This window comes from Equus quagga, chromosome 5 (genome assembly GCF_021613505.1).
Source record: "Equus quagga isolate Etosha38 chromosome 5, UCLA_HA_Equagga_1.0, whole genome shotgun sequence".
NCBI lineage: Eukaryota > Metazoa > Chordata > Mammalia > Perissodactyla > Equidae > Equus > Equus quagga.
Window position 1 is genome coordinate 56,618,161 of NC_060271.1, and position 15,822 is coordinate 56,633,982.

The window sequence follows — 15,822 nt, forward strand, 5'->3', positions numbered from 1 at the left end:
GACACCCAGGTGGTGGTCTTGACTCCTCCCCATCCTGCCCTCGTTTTTACATCCAAACTGTGTCCAAGTGCTATGAGATTTTCCTCCCTCAAATTCTCTCAGATCCATTCACTTCTCTCTCTTTCTACGGCCTCTACTCTAGTCTAGACCCACCATCGTCTCTTGTCTGGGAATGAATTGGCCAAGCTGGTCTTCCCACCTCAACTTTAGTCCCTGCCCAATTGGTTCTCCAGCAACAGCCAGAAGGAACCTTGTGTCAGATCAAGTCACTACCTTGCTTAAAAACGCCCTTTGTCTTCCAGTTGCTCCCAGGACAAAGCTGAAATTTCTCAATTCATTTATGAGGCTCCGCACGACCTTATAAGCGAAGTTGCCACTCGGACTTCTCCAGCCCTTCAAACTTTCTTTTCTCAAGTTTTCCTGGTTTGCTCTTCCTTCTGGGCCTTCCTCTGCCTAGAACATTCTACACCCTTTCCTTTTGTTCAGCTAACTCCTGTGCATCCTTCAGGTCCCTGCTTTGAAGTCACTTCCTCTGAGAAAGCACCCATGACAGCCCCTCATCCAGGCTGGTGCCCCCAGCCCTGCTGCGCTGGCCTCTGCACCCCTCCACTGTACTTGTTTGCCATTCTGGAACTGCTGCTGAAAGGGCCAGTCCTTGCCTAGATGGTAAAGCCTGCAAGGGACCAGCCCGCATCTCCAGACAGGTGAGAGCCCCAGAGATGGGGTTTGAAAGCTGGCTCTGCCCCCTCCAAGCTGCACGTTGCTCAACTGCAAGACGAGGAAGCTGTGAGGGTTACATGAGCTGATTCGAGTATGCTGCTCACAGAAGGGCGCACAGCAAGCACTCAACAAATGCTAGTGTCATTAGGTGTTTAATGACTATTTACGAAGTGACTAGAAGTTGTCTTGTTCATTCATGTCTTGACCTGTGTACTCTGCCTGGAGCTCCAGGAGAGGGGGGGTCCCTGTCTGCCTTCTCCACCCCCATATCCCTGACATTGAATGATGCTTGGCCTTCAATAAAAATGTGTAGACAGCTGAAAGAAGGGCGTGGCAAGCACTATGACAGAAGTAAAACAAGGGGCTCAGAGAACACTGAGCATGCTGTGCCGAGTCCAAATGTAAGGGGTAACAGAGTCTCCCAGGGACCGGTTCCCAGAGGGAGGAATCCTGGAGTGGAATCTGGGGGACAAGATGATGTCTGCCAGGTGGCCAGGGTGCTCCAGGTAGGAGGCACAGCACACACAAAAGCGTGGAGGTGGGAGCCATTACTGCAGTACAGGGGAGGACAGGAGCCCTGGGGGAGGGGGAGGTTGCAAAGGGAAGTAGGGCCCAGAGTATAGAAGACCTCAAAGGAGTTAGCACTCCATCCTGCGTGCCCGGAGGACCCCCTGAGGGACCTAAAGGAAGGGAGGACAGGACTGCACTTGTATTTTAAAGAGACCCCTTTAGTGATCTGAGGAGGGAGTGAAGACAGGCAGCCAGGCCAGTGATGGTCAGAGTCTGAACAGACACAGGGAAGTGGAGATGGAGAGGAATGGACAGAGTCCAAGCCGTTCCTTCAACAACATACTCCAGCCAATACTGACTGAGGGCTCCCGTGCGCCAGCCACTGCTGTAGGCCCTGGAAAGAAGCACAACAAGGCAGGCAAGTTCCCCCCAGCCTGCAGCCAGCATTTTAGGGGGTGCAAGGAAGGTGGACACCACTTGGTGGCTGATGGAGGACCGGAGGAGGGAAGGGAGGGACTCTGGGGGCTCCAAGGCTCCTAGCTTGGATGCACCCATTTTGATCTCTGTGGACAAAGCCTCTGCAAACCAGCTCACTAGACTGCGCTATCATTTTCTCATTCTAGCTTCTCCAAGTTCTTATGATGGTCTTGATTTTTATTTTAAGCCCATTCCTTTTAGTTTTTTAGAAGATGACTAATGCTCACAGATGACAGTAGTCTTTCTCCTTAAAGACATTTCAGAGACTTGGAAATGATAACTAAGTCACTCATGGTCCTTTCTTGGAGGGCCAGTGGGAAGGAAGCCCACTTCCCCCGATGCTGAGTACGGCAGACAGCAGGGCTGCGGGCTGCCTGGCCTAGGTGCTCCTGTGGAAGAGAGTTGGCAGGTCAGAGGGCTCAGGCTATAGGTTCTGCACAGAACAAAGACAAACACTGGATGGAGGTTGGAGGAGGTATGCTGTGGGGGGCCTGTTAGGATTATGAGTTAATACATGGACAGGTCTCAGAATTGTGCTTGGCATAGAGCAAGTTCTTTACATGCATCTGCTATTATATTACGATTATGTCATTTCCATGTGCTGAAAACCAACACAAACAATGATAATTTGAAAATTTAAACCCTAGTGCTTACAGGAGAGTAAATTATATCTGCAATTGAACTGTCCCTTGAATGAGCTGAGCTCTGTTTATTAAAATGACAGCAATTACGGAGACAAGGGAGGGAACGTGCCATCTGCAGCCTTCTTCACAGCTGAATCACATTATCAGGAGTATCATTTACCTGGTGGGGTGGAAGCTTCTCCATCCCAACTTACTGAAATGTCCTCGGCTGATTTATCAAGAACCCTTTTTTGGGTTTTGCTATGAATGCGTGCCCTAAATCCCAAATTTCACATCTCCCCCATTTTCTCTTGAGGCACCTCGAGAGCCTGCGGATGATCTGATCGGGCTGTGGAAGCATTTTCCTCTTTCCCTTTGAACTAGCAGCACCAGCTCCACTGCACCCAGCAGTCAAGTGAGCCTGCGCAAGGAGCACACATGAGCTGGCTAGCTGAGCTGGAAGTGGGCTGGGCGGGAACACAGCTCAGGAATGTCCCTAAGAGGCCCCAGCAGCTCTGGCTGGAGATCTGTGTGGGCCACAGTTGGAAGGGGCAATGGTGAGAAGTCCTTGAGAAGCCTCCCTTTGAGAAGAGGCAGGAACGGGCTCGGGGAAGCAGTCAGGGCCTTGGTCTCCCTCAACGACCTGGAAGGTGGAGGCATATTTGATACGCTTTGATTTAGTTTAGATTCAGAATCAAAGTGATGGCTAAATAGTTACGCTTTCAGAAGACAGTATAGAGAACAGCTTTGACCTTGAAGTAATGGGGAATTAAGACATAAAAAGCCTCAACTATAATTTCTGTTCATCCAAAGAACCTAAAGAGAGGGAAAGGTAAGCCACAAAATGAGAGAAGATGTTTGTGACACATATATCTGTGGTGTGAGGTGCAGCCTAAAGTTAAGGTTCCACGTCATGCGCTGCCTCGTTATCTGGCAAAACCGGGAGGGCCACAACTGGCCTTACTGGAAGTTCTCCTCCACTCTGTCCCCATGGATAAGGTCCCTGTGCTAAAGAAGCTTCCTTTTAAGGGGACCAGGCACAGTTCCCACTCATCCCTGAGCAATGAGTTTAGTCCCCTGCCAGCCTACAGAATTATTCAAACAAGCCAATCTCACTCCTGTGGGGACCGGGGGCACCCCCCCCCCCACCTTGTTACTACAGGGCCTGCCTCCACAGCCCCTGCTGGTTCACTGTTCCCAAGGGCAGCTCTCATGTGGCCCTGTGTGGCAGCTAGTGTCCTCCTCCCCTGGGCTGAGAGTACATGTGACTGACACACTGCTGTCAGTCACATCTGTCCAGTGTCAGGCGTCGCATGGTCAGCCATCCCTGCAACCCTGGGGCAGAGTGAGTAGGAGGTGATTAAAACCATACCTGACAGAGGACTAGCATCCAGAACATGGAGAGAACACTTACAAATCATTACAAGAAAACGCTCAGAAAACCCATTAGGAAAATGGCAAAATACTGAACAAGCACTTCACAAAAGAGGAAATCCAAATGGCTAACAAACACACACAAAGACACTCAAGCTTATTAGTAACTGGGAGAGAAGCAAAGTAAAACTCCATAAGAGCCAGCCCGAAGGGCCTACTGGTTCAAGTTCCGCACTTTCCGCTTTGGTGGGCTGGGTTTGGTTCCCGGGCTTGGAACTACACCCCCCGTCTGTCAGTAGCCATGCTGTGGCAGCAGCTCACATAGTAGAACTAGAAGGACCTACAACTAGAATATACAACTATGCACTGGGGTTTTGGAGAGGAAAAAATAAGGAAGATTGGCAACAGCTGTCAGCTCAGGCTGACTCTTTCCCAGCAAAGAAAAACCAAACATAAGAGGTTGGTTGAGAGTTTTAAGGTGTTTGTCTCTCTCAGAGGATATTATTATTATTATTGAAAAAAAAACAAAACACACAACTCCATGAGATACCTTCAGACACCAGGCTGACAAGAATTGAGAAGCCTGCCAATCCTGAGCTCTGCTGACACAGAGCACCTGGAACTCTGCACCCTGCTGGGACGCGGTGAATGCGTGCAAGCACGAGGGAAACAATCTGGTGTTATCTAGTAAGGGTGAAGGGGTACCTACCCTACAACCCAGCATTCTACACACGGTCAGTTCTCTAAGGGACGCTTGCAAATGTTCCTCAGGAAATACATATAGCATGCTCGCAGAAGCACTTCCTAAGAGTTCCAAGCTAGAATGGACCGGTAATTGCAGCTCGTTCTTGCAGTGGAGGACTACGCAGCAATGAGAAAGAACTGACAACAGCTAAAACTCACAGCGTGAGATGGACGAATCTCACAGACAGTGTTGAGCAAAGGAGAAATCACAAAGAGTACATTTTTCTATGACTCTACTTACATAAAGTTCAACAAAAGGCAGTACTAAATTATAGCGTTTAGCGATGAATTAAAAGTTGATAAAACTACAAAGAAAAACAAGGAAACGACGATCTTCAAAGTCAGGGAAACTGTCCTCTCTAGGAAGAGGGTGGGGTGTGATGAGAAAGGAGCAGACAGGAGCTGCTACGGTCCTGGCCATGTTCTGTTTTTAACCTCAGGGACAGCTACATGTATGTCTGTGCTCGCTTTATCATTAATTTAAAAATAAAACATACTTCTGTCTGTGTGCTATATAAAAATAAAAAATAGTCTAACTGGCGGCCTGGACTCTTAACCTGTGAGTTAACCTCTCAGCTCTGATCTGCAGCCACATCTGTCGGGGCCCCTCCTAGGCAGAGCGCCCCCCAGCTCTGCCCAGACAGAGCTGCCTCTGGTAAGATGGATGAGGTGGGTTCCTCCAGCAGGTGAGGGCAGGGCGGGGAAGGAAGGGCAGAGGGATGTTTTCTGGAAAGCGTTTCAGGGCCTTGGCCTTGCTGCTGCAATTCGTGGTGATGTAAGCCATGGGGCTCTGTCTTTTCTTTTCTGTGACTTCTTCTCCCTGCTGTGACCCATGGGAACTTGGCCCCATGTGCCCCCTTGACCTTGCACTTCTTGCTGGAGCTTCCACTTGGAGAACCAGCGTTATACGGACGTCCTTTTTGGCCTGTGGATTTCTCCAACTTCATAACCACTTGTGCCTAGGTTATTTTCTTTGGGGGAGGTTGTGTTATCCATGACCTTATTTCTCATGTCCGAGGCACTTCCCACTCTTGTCAAGCTGTTTGCAATTGCTTCCGATGCAGCAGCCCCATTTATGAACGCAGTCCTTTGCTCCATGAACATTTAGGCACATGGGTATCACACTCAGGGCTGAGGACAGGACTTCTGCCTTAAGGGCTTAGCAAAGTCCAGCCCATCAGGCAAACATCAAATTCATTAACAAATCAGAAAAGCAATCCGGGAAGTTAAATTTTTAAAAACTCAAACAAAAGTCCAAACAGGAAGCACAGTGCCCACTTTGGGTCTCATCTGGTTTGGCCTCAGCCATACTCTTTCCCAGTTCTGTTCATGGCACGTGGACTTTTCCTGAAAGGTTTTCGTCCCAGAAGCCCCCTTTAGCCTGGTCTTCCACCAGCGTGCTCATCCCCTGTGCCCGTGTTTCTCCTTTACTGCCCGGGTTCACGCTAGACGCCGAAATGTGCTGATGTGCCCACCATGGGAAAGTTTTGACTTTATCTTAAAAGCATTTTCTGCTTGACCTGTGTTTTTCTCTCTTTTCTCTGTCAAACTGGAAAAGAAAGTTCTAGGATGTTTCAGCAGGAAGTTGCCGTACAGAAATCTATCATGCAAACTTTTGCTACGTCTGAGTTTCTCGGAGTAGGAAGGAAGCAGAGAGAGACTTGACGGCTGACAGTCTCAAAAGAAGAAAGGAATTCTTGCTGCTCTTCCTCTCTCCCCTCCACCGAGGTCCTCCAATCCCGGCCACACAGTGAGACCCAGCCCCCAGCATGCCAGTCGATGACACCAATGGGGGCACTGTTGCCGGGGCCCATGGCCTCCTGTCCCCTGCCCATGCTGTGTCCCTGCTGGCCATGCAGCCCCTCAATGGCCACCTCTTCCACGAAGACTGACCACTGCCTTTCAGTTCCTCATTCTCTCCCTTCCTGACCACCCACCCAACCCTGAGAACATTCAACATTACTCTGTCTTTACAGAGAATTCTGAGTAAGGGTTAAGCACCAGGTTCTGAGTTCAAATCGCAGCCCCACCACTTGCTGGCTGCGGGACCTTAACCTCTCTGTGCCTCAGTTTCCTCATCTGTGAACAGGGGTAACAACCTACTTCATAGGGTCATTGTCACGATCAATAAGGATAAGGAAAGTGAGTGTGATAGAGCCCTGGATCTGTGCCAGGCCCTCTTCTAAGTACTTCACACACATTAACGCATGTAAGGGGCTCCTAACGGCGCCTGTACATAGTAAGTGCTCAATAAATGTGAGCTATTTTTCTCTTAGGCTCTAACTGTTAACAGGTGAAATCTCTCAACAAAATTGCAAACCTTTAAGGAAAGACATCTCATAGGGTCTGTCTGAATCACTGCATCACCTGTGAACAGGTCCTGGGCTCACACTGAGTCATAAATAAGTCCAGATTGAAGTGAACTAAACTGAAAGCAGAATTCCTAAGTGGCAACCCAAATCCTTGGCATCAGAAAGACACCAGAGCAGAGTGGTGACAAGTTTGAGCTCTGCAGTCAGCAGTGCCTGGTTTAGGCCCTTCTCTGCCCCTCGCTGGCTGGGCCACCTTAGGTTTCCTCCTCCATAAAGTGGAGGTAATGGAGGTATGACTCCCAGACCAGCTCCTCCGCAAAACCGGCTGTATGCTGATTGACACCAGGGAAGTTCGCATCCTTAATCACCCTTGTCCACCCACGGGCAAAGGATACAAGTGAATGCTAAGCAAAAAGGGGGAAGAAGGTGACGATCTTGGTAAAAACTGGTTAATGTAAGTTAGATGGAAATAGAAGTTAAATTTGGGGACTCTCCATCCCGGGCTCACCTCCACTGGGGAACTTAGGGGAGACGCGGTGTGTTTCTGGGTGTGGGTCTATATATAGGCACTTAATATGCATTCATTCGGGTCGAGTACTGATAAATTAGAGTCATGGTCATTTCTGGCCCTTCCAGAATTAGAAAATAATTCATAAAGGTGATCCTAAATTGCTCTATAATTTCAAATCAGAAGAATTCCTCACTTACTTTCTAAGTCCTCTCTGCCATGTTTGGCAACTGGGTCATCAGATAATTACAAGAGCATAAAGCAGAACACTGCAAATCCTGTTTACCAAACAGGCTCCTGCATCTCGTTCCCAGGTCATTAAGAGGCTACGTTTCATTGCCTTCAATCAGTGCCTCTCACCACCCAATCCTGTCCATTCAATACAAAACATAACCCCTCCAAAAAACCAGCCCATCTCTGCTTTCCTCAGCCAGCCTCAGAGCAGCCCAGAGAAAGCGGCTGGCTTGATGGGGGTCCCTTCTGATTTCCCCCCACGGCCTCATCACTATTCTCCCAGCCTGAGACAAAACGCAAGCTGACACCGCACCCTTGACTCCTTAGTGCTAAATGAGAATGAGCCTCTTCTGAGGGCTCTCAAGAGGAGCAAGAACCCCCAGCCTAACGCACCCTGACAACGGTGCAGGGAATGGCTGAAACTCAAAGGTTAGACGGATCATGGCGTAAAGCAAAGGCCTCTGCCTAGCAGAGTAAAAAATCCCTTTCTGGGCTACAACACGCAGTGACTGGCAAAGGAAAAATGTGGACGGAGGCTTCGATCTCCACACGGCACCATCTGCAGGAATGATGGAATGGGGAGTGGCTTCTGAGGAAAAGTACGACCCAGGATGATGTGGAATCCTGGGCTCATTAGCAAAGCTGGAATCATCACCCCAACCAGATGAGGTGAGCTGCCTACAGAACAAGGTCACGCTGCTCCCCGCCAGCAGTGGCTAAGTGGAGGCAACCATGTCCTCCAGCATCTTCCTGGCCCAGGATTTCCTACCTACAGGAACCCAGGGCAACCTGTTGCCATCCTCATCACATACCCTGCCTCCCATCCACCGATGATATGCCGGGGGTGGGGAGTGGTAGGGGTTAGGCGGTTTGGTGGGGCTTGTAGGGAGGAGAGAGAAGAGAAGATGTTTTATCCCAATCAGACCCACAGGCTGCTCCTGTTATAGCTGTCACTCAACGTCAGGGTCTGTGGGGATAAATCACGGCGTGGCGGGAAATGGAAGGCTGGCCGGATGCCTATGAGGGGCCATCAAACGTGGACCCTCCACCAGTCAGGAACTGCTCTGTGAATCAGTTCATCCTAAATGGGGGGGAGGGTTACACAGAGCCAGCAAGGCCCCTGCAGAGAGGGGGGAGTCACTATTAGGGAAGGAGGGAGGGAGGAACACCTAGGAGGGGCTCTGACCATGTCATGCCCACCCCACCTCTGCCTGGCTCCCCCTGGAATTCGGAGCTGGCCCCCTTCTCTCTGCCTGCACAATCCTCCTTATTCCCTGAGGCCTACCTGGTCCAATAACGTCTTCTCAGAGTATTTCAACTCCCTGGGGTCGTCCCGTTGCTGAACCGCTACCACCGGTAAATATCACAACCTACTTGCAACCTCAGTCATGTCCCTAGTGATCCCCAAACCAGGGCCCATCTCCAACCATCAGCGGCACAGTCCTCGACCAGCTCTCAGTGGACCCAGGACGTCAGCTTTTCCCTTTGCAGGACGTCTATCAGCCTCTGTAAAGACCCTGAGCTCTGCTAACTGTGCTGTGACTCTCTCATGGGTCCACTGCTCCTGCGCAATTTCTGGGGCACAGAAGGGTCAGAGTGCCCGCTCCAGGTCTGGCCTTGAGGAGACCATGGCGTCCTGCTTGTTCCAGGGCAACACATGCCGGCACCCGCCCTTCCCCTGGAAGGCCCCCGGGACCTTGGCCTCCTCGGCCTGGTCGAGGGCAGTTCTTCACCCTCCTTACACGCAGACCCCCGCATCCCTGCACCACCCCCGAGCTGAGATCTGAATGGGTTTCCAGGAGAGGTGATAACGTGCACTGGCAAAGGCCGTCAGAGCAGAAACTCACCGGTAAATGCCCGAGGAGAGGCGTGATACTGTCAGAAACGTAGAGGATGCTGCCGTCCGGTGTCACCGCGATGATGAAACCATCTAATGCCTGCGGAAAACGCCACAGTTGAAGGCACCTTCGTCAAGCTTTTATGGAGGAGGATGTCAGCGAAGCAAAGGACCCCCTATTATGACACTGACATTGTCTAGTAACCTTAGAATATTTCCATGAATAACTCCACAGCACTTTTCTGCCCTGCACACAGGATGGTTTCCTACACAGAATTTGTCTAGCCCACACAAAGTGCTCACAAAAGCTCTTTGAGGCTCAGTGAAAAATCTGACTATTGGTATCATGAAACAAAATTTAGCCATGGAAATTACCCAAGTAGTTTTAATGATAAGCTAACTATTGAGCTGGATCAGAAATATCACAATTACCATGAAAAGATGTCAGGGATATCTTATGGTCCCTATCTCCTACCCTCAATATCACTTCGACTTCAGGGTAAACATTTACCGAAAGTATCAGGCCTAAGAGATGCATTAAAAACAGAAAGTGTGCCTGTTGGTCAGGGTAGACCTCTGCTTACATTCACTGCCACAAAAGAAATACCTCCTGAAGGAAATGTTTGTAAAGAACATTCACATTATTCTACTGAAGTAACAAGTAAGGGCTGAGGCGGAAGCACCGTGTAACTCAACTGGATCCACAAGGCATTTCAGAATGTCTGAAAAACGCTTTCGTTTAAAAGATTTTACTGAGTGCCTACTGTATGCCCTGCTCTGGGGGCTTGTGAGAGAAAAGAGAAGGTTTAGACACTCAACGTTTTTTCACAGACACTTCTGCAGTTTTGTTTTTAGATTCCTTATTGGATGCTCCTAATGCTTTCATAAGACACATCTGAACATTGATCTCTAGAATTCAGACTACGTAAGGCAGCAGAGAATGGGGCAGTGCTGGGAACTGTCTATTTGGGTGCACCGAGCCCACCTCACCAGAAAACGCATCTTTGAGGGAGTAATACACTCAGGTGGGCTGTCACTGTACTCTATCACTGTTGCTTTACTGGCTGTGTCTTTGAAAGACCGTCTTCCCCAAGTATGGGAATTTTGCCACTTTGGGGAAAAAAAACCCCCAAACTGAAAAATGTGCTTAGAAAGTTCTGGAAACATTTTGTATGCTCAGCTAGATTCTCCCAGGATGTTGCTGAGGCTCTGCACAGCCGACAGGGCTGTAATGCCATCAAGTTAGGAGGGTGTGGCTAAGTGCACCGTGGCAGCAGAGACTGGAAATTGTCCACTAACTGTGTGAAGAGTACCGTTACAATGTGCCAAAATGAGAGCGAGTTCTTTTCACCAGGAAAATTAACGCTAGGGTCATTTATTATTTTACACTTACATATTGCAGGATTTAAGACTGAAAAGTATATTGAAGTGTATTTCTAAGCAGATCTCATCCTTTTCAATTACATCAGTGGTTTTCAACGCTGGGCAATTTTGGCCCCCAGGGGACATCTGGCAATGTCTTGAAACATTTTTGGTCGTCACTACTTGGTGTGAGAGCTGCTGGCATCTAGTGGGTACCGGCCAAGGATGCTGTGAAACATCCCACAATGCACAGGACGCCCCCACATCAAAGAATTATTAGGTCCAAAATGTCCATACTGCCGAGGTTGAGAAACCCTGGTTTAGACCTTATGGTGAACCAGAGGTACATCCTAGTAACTTTTATTTCTTTTTCCCTCAAGTATTTTTCTAAATTGTTTTTAAAATTGTATCTGCAGCGCTCCTGGAGGTGAATTTCTTTAAGAAGTGGGGGGGCACTGCTGATGATGTCAGCCGAAGCTTTTTGGAAAAAGCAGACTAAAATACTGGCACAAGTAGGAGCAATACAAATTATCTCCTTGCACCGTGAGCCCATGCCCCTCTTGAATTCGTAAAGCAAGTGGGTGTTAAAAAGCTAAAGGTATTTATAGATGGAAGATAACTTTCATCAGCTCATTGGCATTTTCCATCAAACGCACAAGAACTGCGCTGAGTCACTGCTTTGAGAACACTTGCTCCGGTTTTAGAAGTCCCGTCAGCAGCATTCGAGAGACACTCAACAGAATGTGACTGCAAAGTGATGTGCCCCTCTCAAGGCAAAGGTGCCTTTGAGAGGAGCTTCAGAGACGCCAAAGGTGCCATAATGGTCCAAATATTATACCTGCCACACCCCAGGGGGAAATGAAGCCACCCCTTTCCCGATTCTGATGGAATCTTTCTGCATTCTCTGGGACGCCCTCTGGGCTAAGAGAAAAGATCGCTGTAGTTTTCTGAATAAAGTCCAGAAACACCACAAACTCCCTAGTCATCGGTCAACAAAAGCTTTCCTCCTTTTGAGTCTACCTGTTCAAATGCTTGTGGCTACGATCTTGGCCAGCTTACACTTCACCAGTGTGACTGGTGTGCAACCAAGTCATTTTTGTTCTTTCAAACTCCACAGCTGCGTGAGCCCTCCAGGAGTCCGGTTTAGGGCCTTTTTGAGAGAAGAGGGAGGAAGGAAGGATTCACAGCCAGAAGGCACGAGCAGGTCAGTGCCCTGGGGCCTGAGGGGTTCTGTTCTCATTTAAAATGGGAACCTCCTGGTTGCTAAGATATGGCGTCTGGACTCCTCGTGTTCCCTGAAATGACTCTGAAAAAGGAGAAGGCCGTGCAGCTGGCACGGGACACACAGCATGAAGAAGTTACACAGTGGAGAATGATGACATCATCCTGTGGGGGCCACTGCTGGGGCTCGGACCCTCGGGAGAAGATAGGGGAGGCTGCCGCTACTCACCACCGGGTCTGCGTCTACTGGAGAGCAACAGGTTAGAATAGAAGCCTAAAACAGCAGAGAGAAGTCAAAAGGAGTAGCTGCTGGGTTTCCCAGCCTCCTCAAAGCTGCAGCTCACCCAGGAGGCCCGCCTGCTGTACAGGCTTCATTTCAGGTCCAGTTCTCTCATCTAGCATGATTCCTTTAGATCGGCTTCAAGGAGTTTATCTTGGGAGCAGGAGAAAGTGCAGAAGGAATAGCCATACGAATCTAAAATCTTCTTTCTCTAGAAATTCTAGTGTCCTGAATCTTAGTCCTCCCTTTCAGCCTGGATATTTATCCATTTTTAATTTTGTAAAAGTCATGTTTCCCCAAATACTTTTGATATCTTGAAACTCACTGGAAAAAGAAAAAGGTTGTGCTCTTAAAAAGGCTCTTAAAAAGAGGCTGGGTGCTGTAGGGTTATGCGTTTTAACCACTTTTTCCTAAGAATTAAAAGACAAAATGATTTATGCAAAGTAGTATAATGATGCATTAATTCAACATTCTATTTCACAAGCTGCTCTAAATTTAATATACTTAAAATGCATTGCTTCTGGAGAAAGCTCTGTATTTTCTTTAAATATAGCTCACATGTAGATTTAAGTACCTTTCATTTTATGCAAATTTTCATTAATGCGTTTATATTTCATAATATTTGGACATCTTCATTCTGGCATTTTCTTACTCCAGTACTTTCTGTTTTCTGCATAGTTAATTTATGTAAATTAAAGTTTACATCAGTCTTATATAGGCACATAAGACGAGATATAGAAAGATTTAGCCCAAGAAGCCACTTTCCAAAAACCCTGCCAGGAACCACTGACACACAGCCAGGGTCTAACTTCCGTTTGCTGACCTCATCTGTCCCAGTTTTCGTCTTCTCGCTCAAGGGCCCAGACATGCCACGTCTGGGGCTTTCTCTCCCTCCACGGTCACATCCATGGTCTCCCAGTCTTAGCCCCAGTTTAGAATTCGGAGCTCTGAGCCAGACATTTTTGCAGACTTACCCTCATGTGTACAGAGAGATTTCACTCATATATAAACATCTGACATCGAGGAAGGCCATTCACTCAGATCAGCCAGATTTCTGCAGGTGGGTGTGGGCGCCTGACTGTCTAGGGTAAGAAACGTGAGCACCTCTCTCAGCGCAGAAGGGGTGTGTGCTGGGTGGGGAGGCAGAGTGTTACCTATGGCTGTGACACCCACCTGTCATGTTGATGTAATAGGAGCTCAAGTTTAACTTTAAAAGAAGACTTTTGTTTTCAAAATGTGTTCTTCTAAGGGAAAATATTATTGCATTCTGAAAAGGAGACTGTCTGAGCCAAAAGACGGTGCAGAGATATAATCTTTCCTCTCTCCTTCCTCTTGCTCTACCTACCTCCAACCTGGCCACCCCCACGCACCCGGTGTCCTCTAGTTGGGTGAGGATGGGTGGGCCCGCCCTGCCATCAGTGCCGTGACCGTACACACCCTGTTCCGTTCGGGGATCCTTGCTTACACTGCCCAACTCAGTAGCCAAAACACAAGCAACAGTGTGCAGAGCTTCAGAGGGGGTTCTGTTTCAAGACCTCTTTCCAGGGTCAAGAACAGTTGTTTACTTTGGGACAGGTCTTATCTGGAACAAGCAGCTACACTTTGATTTGCAACCCATTAAGCTAATCTGAAAGTGCAGTCTCACCTCCAACATCAGCTGGGTGAATTCTTCATTACTGAGGAACGAAGGCTTCCAGTCCTGCTGAACGTCGCAGGTTTCCGTTTGCGCTGAGACTTCTAAAAAAAAAAACAGAAATAAGCTTTTATATTCAAAGGCACCTAGAAATTGGAATTAACAAGTGAAGTACATGTAATTTTGTGTAAACCTCTGTGTAGTTTAATTAAAGAAGCCAGTATAAGGAGATATGTTACCCTGATTTCCAAGGACTGTGAACTTTGGATGTAATGGGCTTAAAAACACCTCTTGATGTTTTCACATCCTTGACTCAGGCTTTGGGGAGGAGAGTCCCCGCCCTCTGCATGGGCGTAGTGCCTGCTATTAGCAGGTGGCACAATGCCTTTGAATTTCTACAAGACAAAGGCCATCATCAGCAGTTGGAGTGTGGTAGTTGACACCTATCAAGGCAACAGGAAGAAGACTGGGATGGTGACACGCGTTCGTAAGCTGCTTCTCCGTGGTTAAGGTGAAGCAAAAGACTTTAGAGATATGGGATGTTCAAAATTCCAGAAGCATCTTAGGCTCGTGGTAAATAACCTATTGTGTCCATGCAGAATGTAATGTATTCTTCAGCATTTCCAGGTACTGAAGTATAATGTGCCATACAGATACATGTTACTTAGTTCTTTTTAAAGCCAGAATTTACTCTTCTCAAAACTTTGTTGGGTTATCTATAGTTTGCTTGTTTCTGTAACTCCCTCTTGCTGAAGATGTTATTCACGTTTGTAAATTCAGTAGTCATCAGTCTACACAGGTCTCCTTAAAGACTCTAGTTCTGCACTTTTGAAAGAGTGCTTTGTTTTATTACTAAAACATCTCTGATGAGATTATTACAGATAACTTAAATGCTATATCGAATATATTTGATTTTCCTTCGGTTTATCCTCCATGTTTAACCAACACTTAGCTCCCCTTTATGTAGTAAGAGGTTTCTTTAGGGATTATTCTCTTGGTGCTAAGAAAAACTTAAGTACATCTGATTTATATCCTACCTCAGAGAAATAACCCAACCTGTTTAACAACCTCCTGGAAAATGCAAATTGTTCAGGCAGATAATCTATAAACTTTAAACTAGGAGAAACATTGAAAGGCTTCCTCCTTTGACCCTGTGCTGCTGGTAGCCTCTTACATGGAGTGTGCAGAACGCATTCCGCCATTTGGGTGAATGGATTTGAATCAGTTCCGTGGTTACCCGTGAATGAAGATGATGGGAAAGGCTGAGTTAACGCACGTGATTGTGTAAAGCTTCATGTGTTCAGTCACCCAGTGTTCTCTGCAAGGCTTGGCTCTCCCAGGACGGTTTTTTCCTTGAGATTTCAGAAAGAACAAGTTGCTGCTGCCACTCCGGCCAGAGGCTACACTTAGTAAGATGCATCCTGGGAAGCAGAGGCAGGGCGCTACACACAACTGTGGGCCAGCGTTCCCTCTGGGGTGCTGGCCGAGGCAAGGAAGAGAGGGTGAAACCAGTTCCTCAGACAAATGGTTGCCACAGTGTGACCATTTAGAAGAGAGATGGACCACCCATATGTTAATCAGTTAACACCATAAATGCCCTCTCCCTTTTCCCAACCCATAAACTCATCTGTCAAATTATTTTGACCATTAGGATCAAACTGTAGATTAATTGCCCAGAAGAGTCTTTCCTGCAGTCCAAATTTGACTTAGATAGAGGCCCATTCAGCTTAATGGTAAAGGAAAATGAAAGACCCCTCTCTTTTACATAAGTAACTTTCAGATCATTCCGTATGATGGGACGCTTTCTAAACAACAGCATAACAATGCTGGAAGCAGCAATTTCATTTGCTTTGTAGTTCAACAATTTGATTATATCCTTGGAAGTTAAGGTTCAACTCATAGCATATCAAAAAATATGTTAGAGAAAACATCTCAAAGCAGGTCAAAAATGTTAAACTGGGAAATAAAATTCAGAGTCATAATCATG

At 47.6% G+C, this 15,822-nt stretch overlaps 1 protein-coding gene across 6 annotated transcripts in view; it reads right to left on the reverse strand.

Annotated features, from left to right (window-relative positions):
- The window catches only part of NPAS2 (neuronal PAS domain protein 2), a 158,806-nt gene that overhangs the window by 42,550 nt on the left and 100,434 nt on the right, over positions 1-15,822 (reverse strand). For 5 of the 6 annotated variants that reach the window (XM_046661244.1, XM_046661247.1, XM_046661243.1 and 2 more), the window contains exons 4-5: positions 13,848-13,939; positions 9,350-9,439 (exon numbers count right to left, since the gene is read on the reverse strand). In XM_046661244.1, the coding sequence (XP_046517200.1) occupies positions 9,350-9,439; positions 13,848-13,939 (182 nt within the window). Of the gene's footprint in view, positions 1-9,349; positions 9,440-13,847; positions 13,940-14,074; positions 14,142-15,822 lie in introns of those variants that run through there. The other variant, XM_046661248.1, reaches the window with a different exon arrangement.